Source organism: Salvelinus fontinalis, chromosome 16, assembly GCF_029448725.1.
Source record: "Salvelinus fontinalis isolate EN_2023a chromosome 16, ASM2944872v1, whole genome shotgun sequence".
Lineage (NCBI taxonomy): Eukaryota > Metazoa > Chordata > Actinopteri > Salmoniformes > Salmonidae > Salvelinus > Salvelinus fontinalis.
In genome coordinates, this window is record NC_074680.1 from 49,662,412 (window position 1) to 49,677,813 (window position 15,402).

General features: G+C 47.4%; 2 protein-coding genes across 5 annotated transcripts in view; both read right to left on the reverse strand.

The window, feature by feature from the left end:
- Nucleotides 1–4,352, reverse strand: part of LOC129813314 (lysyl oxidase homolog 3B) — a 328,772-nt gene extending 324,420 nt beyond the window's left edge. Inside the window, exon 1 of one of the 2 annotated variants that reach the window (XM_055865659.1) lies at nt 4,011–4,352. The gene's annotated coding sequence lies outside the window, so the exon portion shown is untranslated. The remainder of the gene's footprint in view (nt 1–4,010) is intronic. The other variant, XM_055865656.1, reaches the window with a different exon arrangement.
- Nucleotides 4,353–8,704: 4,352 nt separating this feature from the next.
- Nucleotides 8,705–15,402, reverse strand: part of LOC129813315 (pantothenate kinase 3-like) — a 29,885-nt gene continuing 23,187 nt past the window's right edge. The window contains exons 7-9 of one of the 3 annotated variants that reach the window (XR_008753151.1): nt 13,605–14,405; nt 10,413–11,188; nt 8,705–10,320 (exon numbers count right to left, since the gene is read on the reverse strand). Coding sequence is in view for 2 of the 3 variants with exons in the window: in XM_055865660.1 (XP_055721635.1) it covers nt 11,138–11,188; nt 13,605–14,405 (852 nt within the window). In the remaining variant the exon portion in view is untranslated. Of the gene's footprint in view, nt 11,189–13,604; nt 14,406–15,402 lie in introns of all 3 variants that reach the window. The other 2 variants (XM_055865660.1, XM_055865661.1) reach the window with 2 other exon arrangements.

Genomic DNA, 15,402 nt, shown 5'->3' on the forward strand with positions numbered 1-15,402 from the left:
TAGAGCATTCCACAGGATTCCATTTCTAGTGTAGCCGTCTGCTTGTCCCCCCCCTCCTCCCCAGAGTGATATATTAACAGGACGGGCCTCTCTTTCTGGGTCTACCAGACATTCAGTGGTTCCGTCCCAAAATGGCACCCTATTCCTTATACAGTGCACTACTGTTGACTAGGGCCTAAAAGAGTGTATAGGGGAAAGGGTGGCATTTGGGACGGAGATATTGAGTGACAGGAAATAGCTCTTGTAAGAAAAATCAGGAATTTGAACTCTCTCTCTCTCTCCCGACCAGGACAAGGATGACATAAGGCCATGAAAGATACAGGATTACTACTTTACTATAAGTTACCAGGGCACTTTACAGGCAAACAGCAGTTTAATATGAGACAATGTCCTCAGTCACTGAAAAGACTACTGTAGTTCATTCAATCATCAGCATTAGAGCACTAGTAGGATGGTGTTAGAGACAGGACAGACTGGACAGAGAAGACAGAGAGGACAGAGAGGACAGACTGGACAGACTGGACAGAGAGGACAGACAGGACAGAGAGGACAGACAGGACAGAGAGGACAGACAGGACAGACAGGACAGAGAGGACAGACTGGACAGACAGGACAGACTGGACAGACTGGACATACAGGACAGGACTGGACAGACTGGACATACAGGACAGGACTGGACAGACTGGACAGACAGGACAGGACTGGACAGACAGGACATACAGGACAGGACTGGACAGACTGGACAGACTGGACAGGACAGACTGGACAGACTGGACAGGACTGGACAGACTGGACAGACAGGACAGACAGGACAGACTGGACATACAGGACTGGACAGACGGGACAGACTGGACAGGACAGACTGGACAGACTGGACATACAGGACAGGACTGGACAGACAGGACATACAGGACAGGACTGGACAGACTGGACATACAGGACAGGGCTGGACATACAGGACAGACTGGACAGGACTGGACATACAGGACAGACTGGACAAACAGGACAGGACTGGACATACAGGACAGACTGGACAAACAGGACAGACTGGACAGAGAGGACAGACTGGACAGAGAGGACAGACAGACAGGACAGACTGGACAGACAGACAGGACAGACTGGACAGACAGGACAGACAGACAGGACAGACTGGACAGACAGGACAGACAGACAGGGAAGACAGGACAGACAGGACAGACAGACAGGACAGACTGGACAGACAGGACAGACAGAGAGGACAGACTGGACAGACTGGACAGACAGACAGGACAGACTGGACAGACAGACAGGACAGACTGGACAGACAGGGAAGACAGGACAGGACAGGACAGACTGGACAGACAGACAGGACAGACTGGACAGACAGGGAAGACAGGACAGGACAGGACAGACTGGACAGACAGACAGGACAGACAGGACAGACTGGACAGACAGGGAAGACAGGACAGGACAGGACAGACTGGACAGGACAGACAGGACAGACAGGACAGACAGGACAGACTGGACAGACAGACAGGACAGACAGGGAAGACAGGACAGGACAGACAGACAGGACAGACAGGACAGACAGACAGGGCAGACAGGACAGACAGGACAGAATGATAATGGGAGCAGCTTTTGGGACAGACAGGGCAGACAGGACAGACAGGACAGAATGATAATGGGAGCAGCTTTTGGGACAGACAGGACAGACAGGACAGGACAGGGAAGACAGGACAGAATGATAATGGGAGCAGCTTTTGGGACAGACAGGGCAGACAGGACAGACAGGACAGAATGATAATGGGAGCAGCTTTTGGGACAGACAGGACAGACAGGACAGGACAGGGAAGACAGGACAGAATGATAATGGGAGCAGCTTTTGGGACAGACAGGACAGGGCAGACAGGACAGACAGACAGGACAGAATGATAATGGGAGCAGCTTTTGGGACAGACAGGACAGACAGGACAGACAGGACAGACAGGACAGAATGATAATGGGCACAGCTTTTGGGACAGACAGGACAGACAGGGAAGACAGGACAGACAGGGCAGACAGGACAGACAGGACAGAATGATAATGGGCACAGCTTTTGGGACAGACAGGACAGACAGGGAAGACAGGACAGACAGGACAGACAGGACAGACAGGACAGAATGATAATGGGAGCAGCTTTTGGGACAGACAGGACAGACAGGACAGACAGACAGGGAAGACTGGACAGACAGGACAGACAGACAGGACAGACAGGACAGACAGGGAAGACAGGACAGACAGGACAGGACAGACAGGACAGACAGGGCAGACTGGACAGACAGGGCAGACAGGACAGACAGGACAGACAGGACAGAATGATAATGGGCGCAGCTTTTGGGACAGACAGGGAAGACAGGACAGACAGGACAGACAGGACAGAATGATAATGGGCGCAGCTTTTGGGACAGACAGGACAGACAGGACAGAATGATAATGGGCGCAGCTTTTGGGACAGACAGGACAGACAGGACAGACAGGACAGACTGATAATGGGAGCAGCTTTTGGGACAGACAGGACAGGACAGACAGGACAGACAGGACAGACAGGACAGACAGGGCAGACAGGACAGACAGGACAAACAGGGCAGACAGAACAGACTGATAATGGGCGCAGCTTTTGGGACAGACAGGACAGGACAGACAGGACAGACAGGACAGACTGGACAGACAGGACAGACAGGACAGACAGGGCAGACAGGACAGACTGATAATGGGCGCAGCTTTTGGGACAGACAGGACAGGACAGACAGGACAGACAGGACAGACAGGACAGACAGGACAGACAGGACAGACAGGGAAGACAGGACAGACTGGACAGGACAGACAGGGAAGACAGGACAGAATGATAATGGGAGCAGACAGGACAGAATGATAATGGGAGCGCAGCTTTCAGGACAGGACAGACAGGACAGAATGATAATGGGAGCGCAGCTTTCAGGACAGGACAGACAGGACAGAATGATAATGGGAGCGCAGCTTTCAGGACAGGACAGACAGGACAGAATGATAATGGGAGCGCAGCTTTCAGGACAGGACAGACAGGACAGAATGATAATGGGAGCAGACAGGACAGACAGGACAGAATGATAATGGGAGCAGACAGGACAGACAGGACAGAATGATAATGGGAGCGCAGCTTTCAGGACAGGACAGACAGGACAGAATGATAATGGGAGCAGACAGGACAGACAGGACAGAATGATAATGGGAGCAGACAGGACAGACAGGACAGAATGATAATGGGAGCAGACAGGACAGACAGGACAGAATGATAATGGGAGCAGACAGGACAGACAGGACAGAATGATAATGGGAGCGCAGCTTTCAGGACAGGACAGACAGGACAGAATGATAATGGGAGCAGACAGGACAGACAGGACAGAATGATAATGGGAGCAGACAGGACAGACAGGACAGAATGATAATGGGAGCAGACAGGACAGACAGGACAGAATGATAATGGGAGCGCAGCTTTCAGGACAGGACAGACAGGACAGAATGATAATGGGAGCAGACAGGACAGACAGGACAGAATGATAATGGGAGCAGACAGGACAGACAGGACAGAATGATAATGGGAGCAGACAGGACAGACAGGAGAGAATGATAATGGGAGCAGACAGGACAGACAGGACAGAATGATAATGGGAGCGCAGCTTTCAGGACAGGACAGACAGGACAGAATGATAATGGGAGCAGACAGGACAGACAGGACAGAATGATAATGGGAGCGCAGCTTTCAGGACAGGACAGACAGGAAGACAGGACAGAATGATAATGGGAGCAGCTTTTGGGACAGACAGGACAGAATGATAATGGGGGCGCAGCTTTTGGGACAGATCTGAACATTGCCATTTTTTTCCAAGAAGTTAGTTAGATATTACATTTATTATTTGGAAAGGTAGGATGAGGAGATTTATCTTAGCAGGTACCACATCATTGCAGATGACTTTTTCCCCCCCAACCCAACAAAATTAAATGTTTGCACTTACCTGTTACAAAGTGTCCAGCCTTTATAACGGTTTTAGACAGTTCCAGGGGTGGACTCTAATCTACTAAATTATATTACCTCTAATGTCGACAAAAAAATATATCCAAATAAAAACATGTGAAAGTGTTTCGTCTTGATTTATGCCATTCGGTTTACCGGGCAGAGAGGAGAGGACAGCTTATAGGCAATTACGACTTTCACCCCTTTGGGCTGTAAATTGCCAGCTGTACAGTCTACAGCTGAGAGAGAGAGAGTGAGAGTGAGTGAGTGATGCGGAGCAGAGAGAGGGAGAGTGAGTGATGCGGAGCAGAGAGAGAGAGAGAGGGGGGTACGGAGATGAGAGAGAGAGAGAGAGAGGGGGATACGGAGATGAGAGAGAGAGGGGGGGGGTGGGACGGAGCTGAGATAGAGAGAGGGGGATACGGAGATGAGAGAGAGAGGGGGGGGGGAGACGGAGCTGAGAGAGAGAGGGGGGGGTGGGACGGAGCTGAGATAGAGAGAGGGGGATACGGAGATGAGAGAGAGAGGGGGGGGGGGGAGACGGAGCTGAGAGAGAGAGGGGGAGGAGTCAGGGAGAGGTGAAGCTGACTCGTGGGATTCTGCACGACTTTAAAAAGGGGGACGGATTTTCCTGAAAACAGACTGCCTCTTTCAGGCGTGATTCCGTAACGGTGCATTTCCATACAGGATTTATCACTGCAGTCAACCTATCCTGCAAACGCAAAATCCCGTGTCAACCCATCCACCGCTGTAGAACATCGATCGTGGTGTAGTTGTACTTTATTAGACCATTGAGTTTGCTGACTACCTATTTGAAACGGTCCTGTAATTTCCCCCCCCACGTTAATCACATGTTTGCGACTCAACGCTATGTTAGTAGGTTTGCAGGGGTGCATTTAGAAAATGGTACAATAAAAGATACTTCTAATACATAACATCGATAGTTGAGTAGCTGTACTGCAGTTTTGCTGACTACAGATTTGAAACGGTCCTTTATTGGAGTCTTTAATATGGGATAACTGACATTATATGTGATGTACAGTAGATAGGTCTGGAGGGGTGCATTTCCAAAAGGGTCAAGTAAAAATGCTTATGGTTCCACAATAGTGGAGTAGCTGGTACCCTGACCTGTTTACCAGACGTGTTAACTTGTCCCGGATAGTGGAGTAGCTGGAACCCTGACCTGTTACACTAGACGTGTTAACTTGTCCACAATAGTGGAGTAGCTGGAACCCTGACCTGTTACACCAGACATGTTAACTTGTCCCGGATAGTGGAGTAGCTGGAACCCTGACCTGTTACACCAGACGTGTTAACTTGTCCCGGATAGTGGAGTAGCTGGAACCCTGACCTGTTACACCAGACGTGTTAACTTGTCCCAGATAGTGGAGTAGCTGGAACCCTGACCTGTTACACCAGACGTGTTAACTTGTCCCGGATAGTGGAGTAGCTGGAACCCTGACCTGTTACACTAGACGTGTTAACTTGTCCCAGATAGTGGAGTAGCTGGAACCCTGACCTGTTACACTAGACGTGTTAACTTGTCCCGGATAGTGGAGTAGCTGGAACCCTGACCTGTTACACCAGACGTGTTAACTTGTCCCAGATAGTGGAGTAGCTGGAACCCTGACCTGTTTACTTGTCCCAGATAGTGGAGTAGCAGGAACCCTGACCTGTTACACCAGACGTGTTAACTTGTCCCGGATAGTGGAGTAGCTGGAACCCTGACCTGTTACACTAGACGTGTTAACTTGTCCCAGATAGTGGAGTAGCTGGAACCCTGACCTGTTACACCAGACATGTTAACTTGTCCCGGATAGTGGAGTAGCTGGAACCCTGACCTGTTACACCAGACATGTTAACTTGTCCCGGATAGTGGAGTAGCTGGAACCCTGACCTGTTACACTAGACGTGTTAACTTGTCCCAGATAGTGGAGTAGCTGGAACCCTGACCTGTTACACTAGACGTGTTAACTTGTCCCAGATAGTGGAGTAGCTGGAACCCTGACCTGTTACACCAGACGTGTTAACTTGTCCCAGATAGTGGAGTAGCTGGTACCCTGACCTGTTTACCAGACGTGTTAACTTGTCCCGGATAGTGGAGTAGCTGGAACCCTGACCTGTTACACCAGACGTGTTAACTTGTCCCAGATAGTGGAGTAGCTGGTACCCTGACCTGTTTACCAGACGTGTTAACTTGTCCCAGATAGTGGAGTAGCTGGAACCCTGACCTGTTACACTAGACGTGTTAACTTGTCCCGGATAGTGGAGTAGCTGGAACCCTGACCTGTTACACCAGACGTGTTAACTTGTCCCGGATAGTGGAGTAGCTGGAACCCTGACCTGTTACACTAGACGTGTTAACTTGTCCCGGATAGTGGAGTAGCTGGAACCCTGACCTGTTACACTAGACGTGTTAACTTGTCCCAGAGTGGAGTAGCTGGAACCCTGACCTGTTACACTAGACGTGTTAACTTGTCCCGGATAGTGGAGTAGCTGGTACCCTGACCTGTTTACCAGACGTGTTAACTTGTCCCAGATAGTGGAGTAGCTGGAACCCTGACCTGTTACACCAGACGTGTTAACTTGTCCCGGATAGTGGAGTAGCTGGAACCCTGACCTGTTACACTAGACGTGTTAACTTGTCCCAGATAGTGGAGTAGCTGGAACCCTGACCTGTTACACTAGACGTGTTAACTTGTCCCGGATAGTGGAGTAGCTGGAACCCTGACCTGTTACACCAGACGTGTTAACTTGTCCCAGATAGTGGAGTAGCTGGAACCCTGACCTGTTTACTTGTCCCAGATAGTGGAGTAGCAGGAACCCTGACCTGTTACACCAGACGTGTTAACTTGTCCCGGATAGTGGAGTAGCTGGAACCCTGACCTGTTACACTAGACGTGTTAACTTGTCCCAGATAGTGGAGTAGCTGGAACCCTGACCTGTTACACCAGACATGTTAACTTGTCCCGGATAGTGGAGTAGCTGGAACCCTGACCTGTTACACCAGACATGTTAACTTGTCCCGGATAGTGGAGTAGCTGGAACCCTGACCTGTTACACCAGACGTGTTAACTTGTCCCAGATAGTGGAGTAGCTGGAACCCTGACCTGTTACACTAGACGTGTTAACTTGTCCCAGATAGTGGAGTAGCTGGAACCCTGACCTGTTACACCAGACGTGTTAACTTGTCCCAGATAGTGGAGTAGCTGGTACCCTGACCTGTTTACCAGACGTGTTAACTTGTCCCGGATAGTGGAGTAGCTGGAACCCTGACCTGTTACACCAGACGTGTTAACTTGTCCCAGATAGTGGAGTAGCTGGTACCCTGACCTGTTTACCAGACGTGTTAACTTGTCCCAGATAGTGGAGTAGCTGGAACCCTGACCTGTTACACTAGACGTGTTAACTTGTCCCGGATAGTGGAGTAGCTGGAACCCTGACCTGTTACACCAGACGTGTTAACTTGTCCCGGATAGTGGAGTAGCTGGAACCCTGACCTGTTACACTAGACGTGTTAACTTGTCCCGGATAGTGGAGTAGCTGGAACCCTGACCTGTTACACTAGACGTGTTAACTTGTCCCAGAGTGGAGTAGCTGGAACCCTGACCTGTTACACCAGACATGTTAACTTGTCCCGGATAGTGGAGTAGCTGGAACCCTGACCTGTTACACTAGACGTGTTAACTTGTCCCGGATAGTGGAGTAGCTGGAACCCTGACCTGTTACACCAGACGTGTTAACTTGTCCCAGATAGTGGAGTAGCTGGAACCCTGACCTGTTACACTAGACGTGTTAACTTGTCCCGGATAGTGGAGTAGCTGGAACCCTGACCTGTTACACCAGACGTGTTAACTTGTCCCAGATAGTGGAGTAGCTGGAACCCTGACCTGTTACACCAGACGTGTTAACTTGTCCCAGATAGTGGAGTAGCTGGTACCCTGACCTGTTTACCAGACGTGTTAACTTGTCCCAGATAGTGGAGTAGCTGGAACCCTGACCTGTTACACTAGACGTGTTAACTTGTCCCGGATAGTGGAGTAGCTGGAACCCTGACCTGTTACACCAGACGTGTTAACTTGTCCCAGATAGTGGAGTAGCTGGAACCCTGACCTGTTACACCAGACGTGTTAACTTGTCCCGGATAGTGGAGTAGCTGGAACCCTGACCTGTTACACCAGACGTGTTAACTTGTCCCAGAGTGGAGTAGCTGGAACCCTGACCTGTTACACCAGACGTGTTAACTTGTCCCAGATAGTGGAGTAGCTGGAACCCTGACCTGTTACACCAGACGTGTTAACTTGTCCCGGATAGTGGAGTAGCTGGAACCCTGACCTGTTACACCAGACGTGTTAACTTGTCCCAGATAGTGGAGTAGCTGGAACCCTGACCTGTTACACCAGACGTGTTAACTTGTCCCAGATAGTGGAGTAGCTGGAACCCTGACCTGTTACACTAGACGTGTTAACTTGTCCCAGATAGTGGAGTAGCTGGAACCCTGACCTGTTACACCAGACGTGTTAACTTGTCCCAGATAGTGGAGTAGCTGGAACCCTGACCTGTTACACTAGACGTGTTAACTTGTCCCAGATAGTGGAGTAGCTGGTACCCTGACCTGTTTACCAGACGTGTTCATTTTAGAATTTCATATTATTAAATAAATAAGCATCACCTCAGAAAATGACAATCAAATAATTTATATGACACAAAATATATTTATTACAAAAATTTAGTAATAACATTTTTTTTTTTTTTTTTTAAACATTATACATCACCAACAAATAGAGAACTTGGTGTATGGAGTCAAAGACAGGTCTGGTTTCAAAAAGCATGTCTTCATAGGATTGTCTGCATTTCTACCTTTCCTAGACTACAACATACCAGGCACTTAACAGAATGTATTGAGCTGAATGTGAAGCACTAGTATCATGTAAAACAATTACGCTGCACCATAACACAAAACAGAAAAAAACCATAGAGCTGATTTGATGAGACTGAACACGAACAACTTGTGTACGTTACTTGCCTTTGGGATAGGACTAAAGCATGTATATGATTACAGGCTGGTGGCGGTGGTGTAATGGTGTAGAGAATGTTTTTCCTGCCACACGTTAAAGTCCCTTGATACCAATTAAGCAACGTTTCAATTCCTCCAAGAATTCAGGATGTTCGGGAGGCAAAAGGGGGAGTCTGACCCGGGACTCCCCTTTAAAACCCCTATACAAATACAGCAGATCCAGATCCCTGAAAGTGTTGCCTACTACCGTGTCTTAATGTAAACTGTAATGTATTTTTAGTTATGTGTACGGACTCCAGGAAGAATACCTGTTGGCATGGTGATCTGAATAAAGGTAGTTAAAGTAGGCCTAATAATGAGAACAGTTGAAACTAGTATTGTAGACAGAGAGAGAGAAAGAGACAGACGGAGAGAGAGAAAGAGACAGAGAGAGACAGAGACAGACAGAGAAAGAGAGACAGACAGAGAAAGAGAGAGAGAGACAGAGAGAGAGAGAGAAAGAGACAGACGAGACAGAGAGAGACAGACAGACAGAGAGACAGACACAGACAGACAGAGAAAGAGAGAGACAGAGAAAGAGAGAGACAGAGAAAGAGAGAGACGGAGAAAGAGAGACAGACAGACAGACAGAGACAGACAGACAGAGACAGACAGACAGACAGACAGACAGACAGACAGACAGAGAGACTCAAGGCAGTATAAAGACTAAATGTTTAACTATCATGTAAAGTTGAATAAGAGTCAGGTTCATTGGTAACAGTTCATTGAAGGTGAACATAGAATAACATGTCCAAAACAGACCCCCCCCCAAATATTCCATTTGTCATCAGATATCAATCAACACCTCTTTCATCAATATGTAACAATTACTTTGCAGCTGAGCTGAAAAATGTTACAGTAAACAGTAGTAAAAATAAATAAAATAAAAGAAAGTTAACGAAACAGTTAATCAGGGTTGAGATCAATTCCATTACAATTCAGAAAGTAAACCATATTCCATATTTTCCTGATTGAAAAGCATTGAAGAGAATTGGAACGTCGGTGTGCTTCCTGTATTGACTGGCATTAACCCTGACGCTAGTGCCAGGAGAATGCCCATTGGGCCTCAGCCAGACCCTTCTATGGAGGTCAACATTAGAGCCGAGCCATTGGCTGCTGATGGTGACAGAGCAATCAAGCAATTACATTAAACATGCCAAACAGTAAGGCAACAGTGGTGGCGTTCCTGGAGCGATTCATATTCCTGTCAAACGTATGCAGACGGACCAGGCTACCTGTCTACTATACAGGCTACCTACCTGGCTACTGTACAGGCTACCTGTCTACTATACAGTCTACCAATCTGTCTACTATACAGTCTACCAATCTAGCTACTATACAGTCTACCTACCTATCTAGCTACTGTACAGGCTACCTGTCTACTATACAGTCTACCTACCTATCTAGCTACTGTACAGGCTACCTGTCTACTATACAGTCTACCTACCTATCTAGCTACTGTACAGGCTACCAATCTAGCTACCCTACAGGCTACCAATCTAGCTACCCTACAGGCTACCTGTCTACTATACAGTCTACCTACCTATCTAGCTACTGTACAGGCTACCTGTCTACTATACAGTCTACCTACCTATCTAGCTACTGTACAGGCTACCAATCTAGCTACCCTACAGGCTACCAATCTAGCTACCCTACAGGCTACCTGTCTACTATACAGTCTACCTACCTATCTAGCTACTGTACAGGCTACCTGTCTACTATACAGTCTACCTACCTATCTAGCTACTGTACAGGCTACCTGTCTACTATACAGTCTACCTACCTATCTAGCTACTGTACAGGCTACCTACCAATCTAGCTACCCTACAGGTTACCTGTCTACTATACAGTCTACCTACCTATCTAGCTACTGCACAGGTTACCTATCTGGCTACTTGTACATGCTAGCACACCGCACCAATGGAGTGAGGAGGATAAAAGTATCAAGGTGTAGTCCTGATGGACGGACGGTCTTTGGTTTAAGAGCTTAAGTCTAAGTGCGAGTCTGGCTTTGGGTAAGAGCAGTCCGTGGGTCTTAAGTGCTAGTTTGACCTTCAGGGCCACCGTAGCAATCAGGATGGATCCAGGAGCTCCAGCAAAGCCCCGACTGATCCGAAGTAGCCCTGACAACAACAACAAAAAACACCAATCATGTTATTTTAGTTTACTGCAGATCTCTCACCTTCTCGCGGTGTTTGATTTACAAACTGAGCAGATATACAGTGGTCAAGAGGACATGCTATTCTGTTCCATCACTTTACTTTGTCTCAAGGATTGATCTGGGAAGAGCTTTACTTTGTCTCAAGGATTGATCTGGGAAGAGCTTTACTTTGTCTCAAGGATTGATCTGGGAAGAGCTTTACTTTGTCTCAAGGATTGATCTAGGAAGAGCTTTACTTTGTCTCAAGGATTGATCTGGGAAGAGCTTTACTTTGTCTCAAGGATTGATCTAGGAAGAGCTTTACTTTGTCTCAAGGATTGATCTGGGAAGAGCTTTACTTTGTCTCAAGGATTGATCTGGGAAGAGCTTTACTTTGTCTCAAGGATTGATCTAGGAAGAGCTTTACTTTGTCTCAAGGATTGATCTGGGAAGAGCTTTACTTTGTCTCAAGGATTGATCTGGGAAGAGCTTTACTTTGTCTCAAGGATTGATCTGGGAAGAGCTTTACTTTGTCTCAAGGATTGATCTGGGAAGAGCTTTACTTTGTCTCAAGGATTGATCTAGGAAGAGCTTAACCTGGTCTTACTCTGTTACTTTAGTCCCTCTTCCCATGGTGTTTGATGTACATTTTCCAGTATGTTTATCTACAGTGGCCTTCAGAAAGTCTTCACACCCCTGGACTTCTTCTACATGTTGTTGTTACAGATGGAATTTAAAATGGATTCAATTGAGATTTTGTCTCACAATACCCCATAATGTCAAAGTGGAATTATGTTTGTAGATTTTTTTTTTTAATACAAATTAATAAAAAATGAAAACCTGAAATGTCTTGAGTCAATAAGTATTCAACCCCTTTGTTATGGCAAGGAGCCTAAATGAGTACAAATGTGCTTAACAAGTCACATAATAAGTGGCATGGACTGTCTGCAATAAGTGTTGAGTATGGTGAAGTTATTAATTGTATCAATACACCCAGTCACTACAAAAGATACAGGTGTCCTTCCTAACTCAGTTACCGGAGAGGAAGGAAACCGCTCTGGGATTTCATCATGAGGCCAATTGTAATTTTAAAAACAGAGTTAAAGGCTGTGATAAGAGAGAAAACTGAGGATGGATCAACAACATTGTAGTTACACAATACTAACCTAATTGACAGAGAGAAAAGGAAACCTGGACAGAATACAACACATTCTAAAACATGCATCCTTTTTGCAACAAGACGGACACGAAAGTAAAACATTTGGCAAAGAAATGTACTTTGTGTCCTGAATATAAAGCGTTATGTTTGGGGCAAATCAAAAACAACACATCACTTCGTACCACTCAATATTTTCAAACATAGTGGTTGCTGCTATGAAAAGCCAACTGACATTTAGTCCTGAGGTGCTGACCTGTTGCACCCTCTACAACCACTGATTATTATTGGACCCTGCTGGTCCTCTGTGAACGTTTGAACATCTTGAAGAACACTGTAGTCTTATAAATCTCCACCCGGCACAGCCAATAGAGGACTGGCCACCCCTCAGAGCTTGGTTCCTCTATAGGTTTCTTCCTAGATTCCTGCCTTTCAAGGGAGTTTTTCCCAAGCCACCGTGCTTCTACACTTCTTTGGAGTTTAAGGCTGGGTTTCTGTGTAAGCACTTTGTGACATCTGCTGATGTAAAAAGGGCTTTATAAATACATTTTATTGATTATGTTATGGGTATCCTTGTCGCCGGCAAGGATTGGGGAGTTTTTTTTAGGATAAAAAGAGACGGTATAGAGCTAAGCACAGTCAAAATCCTGGAGGAAAACCAGACATCAGGAGAGAAATTCAGCTTTCAGCAGGACAATAACCTAAAACACAAGGCCAAATATACACTGGAGTTGCTTACCAAGACGACATTGAATGTTCCTGAGTGGCCGAGTTACAGTTTTGACTTAAAATCAGCTTGAAAATATATGTCAAGACTTGAAAATGGCTGTCAAGCAATGATCAAGAACCAATTTTTTAAATAATAAATGTGCTAATATTGTACAATCCAGGTGTGCAAAGCTCTTAAGAGATTTACCCAGAAAAACTCACAGCTTTAGTTGCTGCCAAAAGTGATTCTAAAATGTATTGACGCAGGGGGTTGAATACTGATGTAATCAAGATATTAGTGTTACATTTTACATTGTTTTACAAATGTTCAAATTTTTCTTCACCTTTGACAGAGTATTTTGTGTATAAATGATTATTAAATCACCTTGTAACTTAACAAAAATGTGGAAAAAGTCAAGATGTGTGAATAGGTACTGTACAGACTGAACCAAGCAGATACATCGTCAAGGGAATTTAAAAAATATTATTCTACTCCATCACTAGGGCTTTACTTCAGGTTGACTGATTACCTTACCTCGTGTCTGAGGAACAGGGCTTTCAGACCAGTAGACAGTCTTACCTCGTGTCTGAGGAACAGGGCTTTCAGACCAGTAGACAGTCTTACCTCGTGTCTGAGGAACAGGGCTTTCAGACCAGTAGACAGTCTTACCTCGTGTCTGAAGAACAGGGCTTTCAGACCAGTAGACAGTCTTACCTCGTGTCTGAGGAACAGGGCTTTCAGCCCAGTAGACAGTCTTACCTCGTGTCTGAGGAACAGGGCTTTCAGCCCAGTAGACAGTCTTACCTCGTGTCTGAGGAACAGGGCTTTCAGACCAGTAGACAGTCTTACCTCGTGTCTGAGGAACAGGGCTTTCAGACCAGTAGACAGTCTTACCTCGTGTCTGAGGAACAGGGCTTTCAGACCAGTAGACAGTCTTACCTCGTGTCTGAGGAACAGGGCTTTCAGCCCAGTAGACAGTCTTACCTCGTGTCTGAGGAACAGGGCTTTCAGACCAGTAGACAGTCTTACCTCGTGTCTGAGGAACAGGGCTTTCAGACCAGTAGACAGTCTTACCTCGTGTCTGAGGAACAGGGCTTTCAGCCCAGTAGACAGTCTTACCTCGTGTCTGAGGAACAGGGCTTTCAGCCCAGTAGACAGTCTTACCTCGTGTCTGAGGAACAGGGCTTTCAGCCCAGTAGACAGTCTTACCTCGTGTCTGAGGAACAGGGCTTTCAGCTGGCCTTTAGACCAGTAGTCCATGGCGTAGGACAGCAGCTTCATGGACAGGGTGTTCACCCTCAGGAAGTTTCCTACGAACACCACCCTCTCAATGTTCTGAACAGAAACACCAAACATGGGGGGGGGGGGGGTAAAGGTCAACAGGAACGCCTTTTTTTCTTACCGCCTCATGGGTTGTAAAACGGATGATTACAAAATGGGTCATTTCAACCTGATATTCATATAAATATTTTAAGATTCAGTTTAATTTCTCAAAATCAATGACAACAGACCTGAAAAATAAAAAAAGTTTCAATGCAGACTGGCTGAAGCAGAGCCCAGTGCCTTCATAGCCCTGTACAATGCTGCTTGATCCAGATTCCACAAGGCAGCATCATAAAGAGGCTGAAGGCAAAGAGAGAACATCCAGCCCCCCCTGAACATCCCCCCCTGAACAACCAGCGCCCCACTGAACAACCAGCGCCCCACTGAACAACCAGCGCCCCACTGAACAACCAGCGCCCCACTGAACAACCAGCGCCCCACTGAACAACCAGCGCCCCACTGAACAACCAGCGCCCCACTGAACAACCAGCGCCCCACTGAACAACCAGCGCCCCACTGAACATCCCCCCCTGAACATCCAGCGCCCCCCTGAACAACCAGCGCCCCCTGAACAACCCCCCCTGAACAACCAGCGCCCCACTGAACAACCAGCGCCCCACTGAACATCCCCCCTGAACAACCAGCGCCCCACTGAACATCCCCCCTGAACAACCAGCGCCCCACTGAACAACCAGCGCCCCACTGAACATCCCCCCTGAACAACCAGCGCCCCACTGAACAACCAGCGCCCCACTGAACATCCCCCCTGAACAACCAGCGCCCCACTGAACATCCCCCCTGAACAACCAGCGCCCCACTGAACATCCCCCCTGAACAACCAGCGCCCCACTGAACATCCCCACTGAACATCCAGCGCCCCTGAACATCCAGCCCCCCCTGAACATCTCCCCTGAACATCCAGCGCCCCTGAACATCCAGCCCCCCCTGAACATCCCCCCTGAACATCCAGCCCCCCCTGAACATCCCCCCTGAACATCCAGCGCCCCTG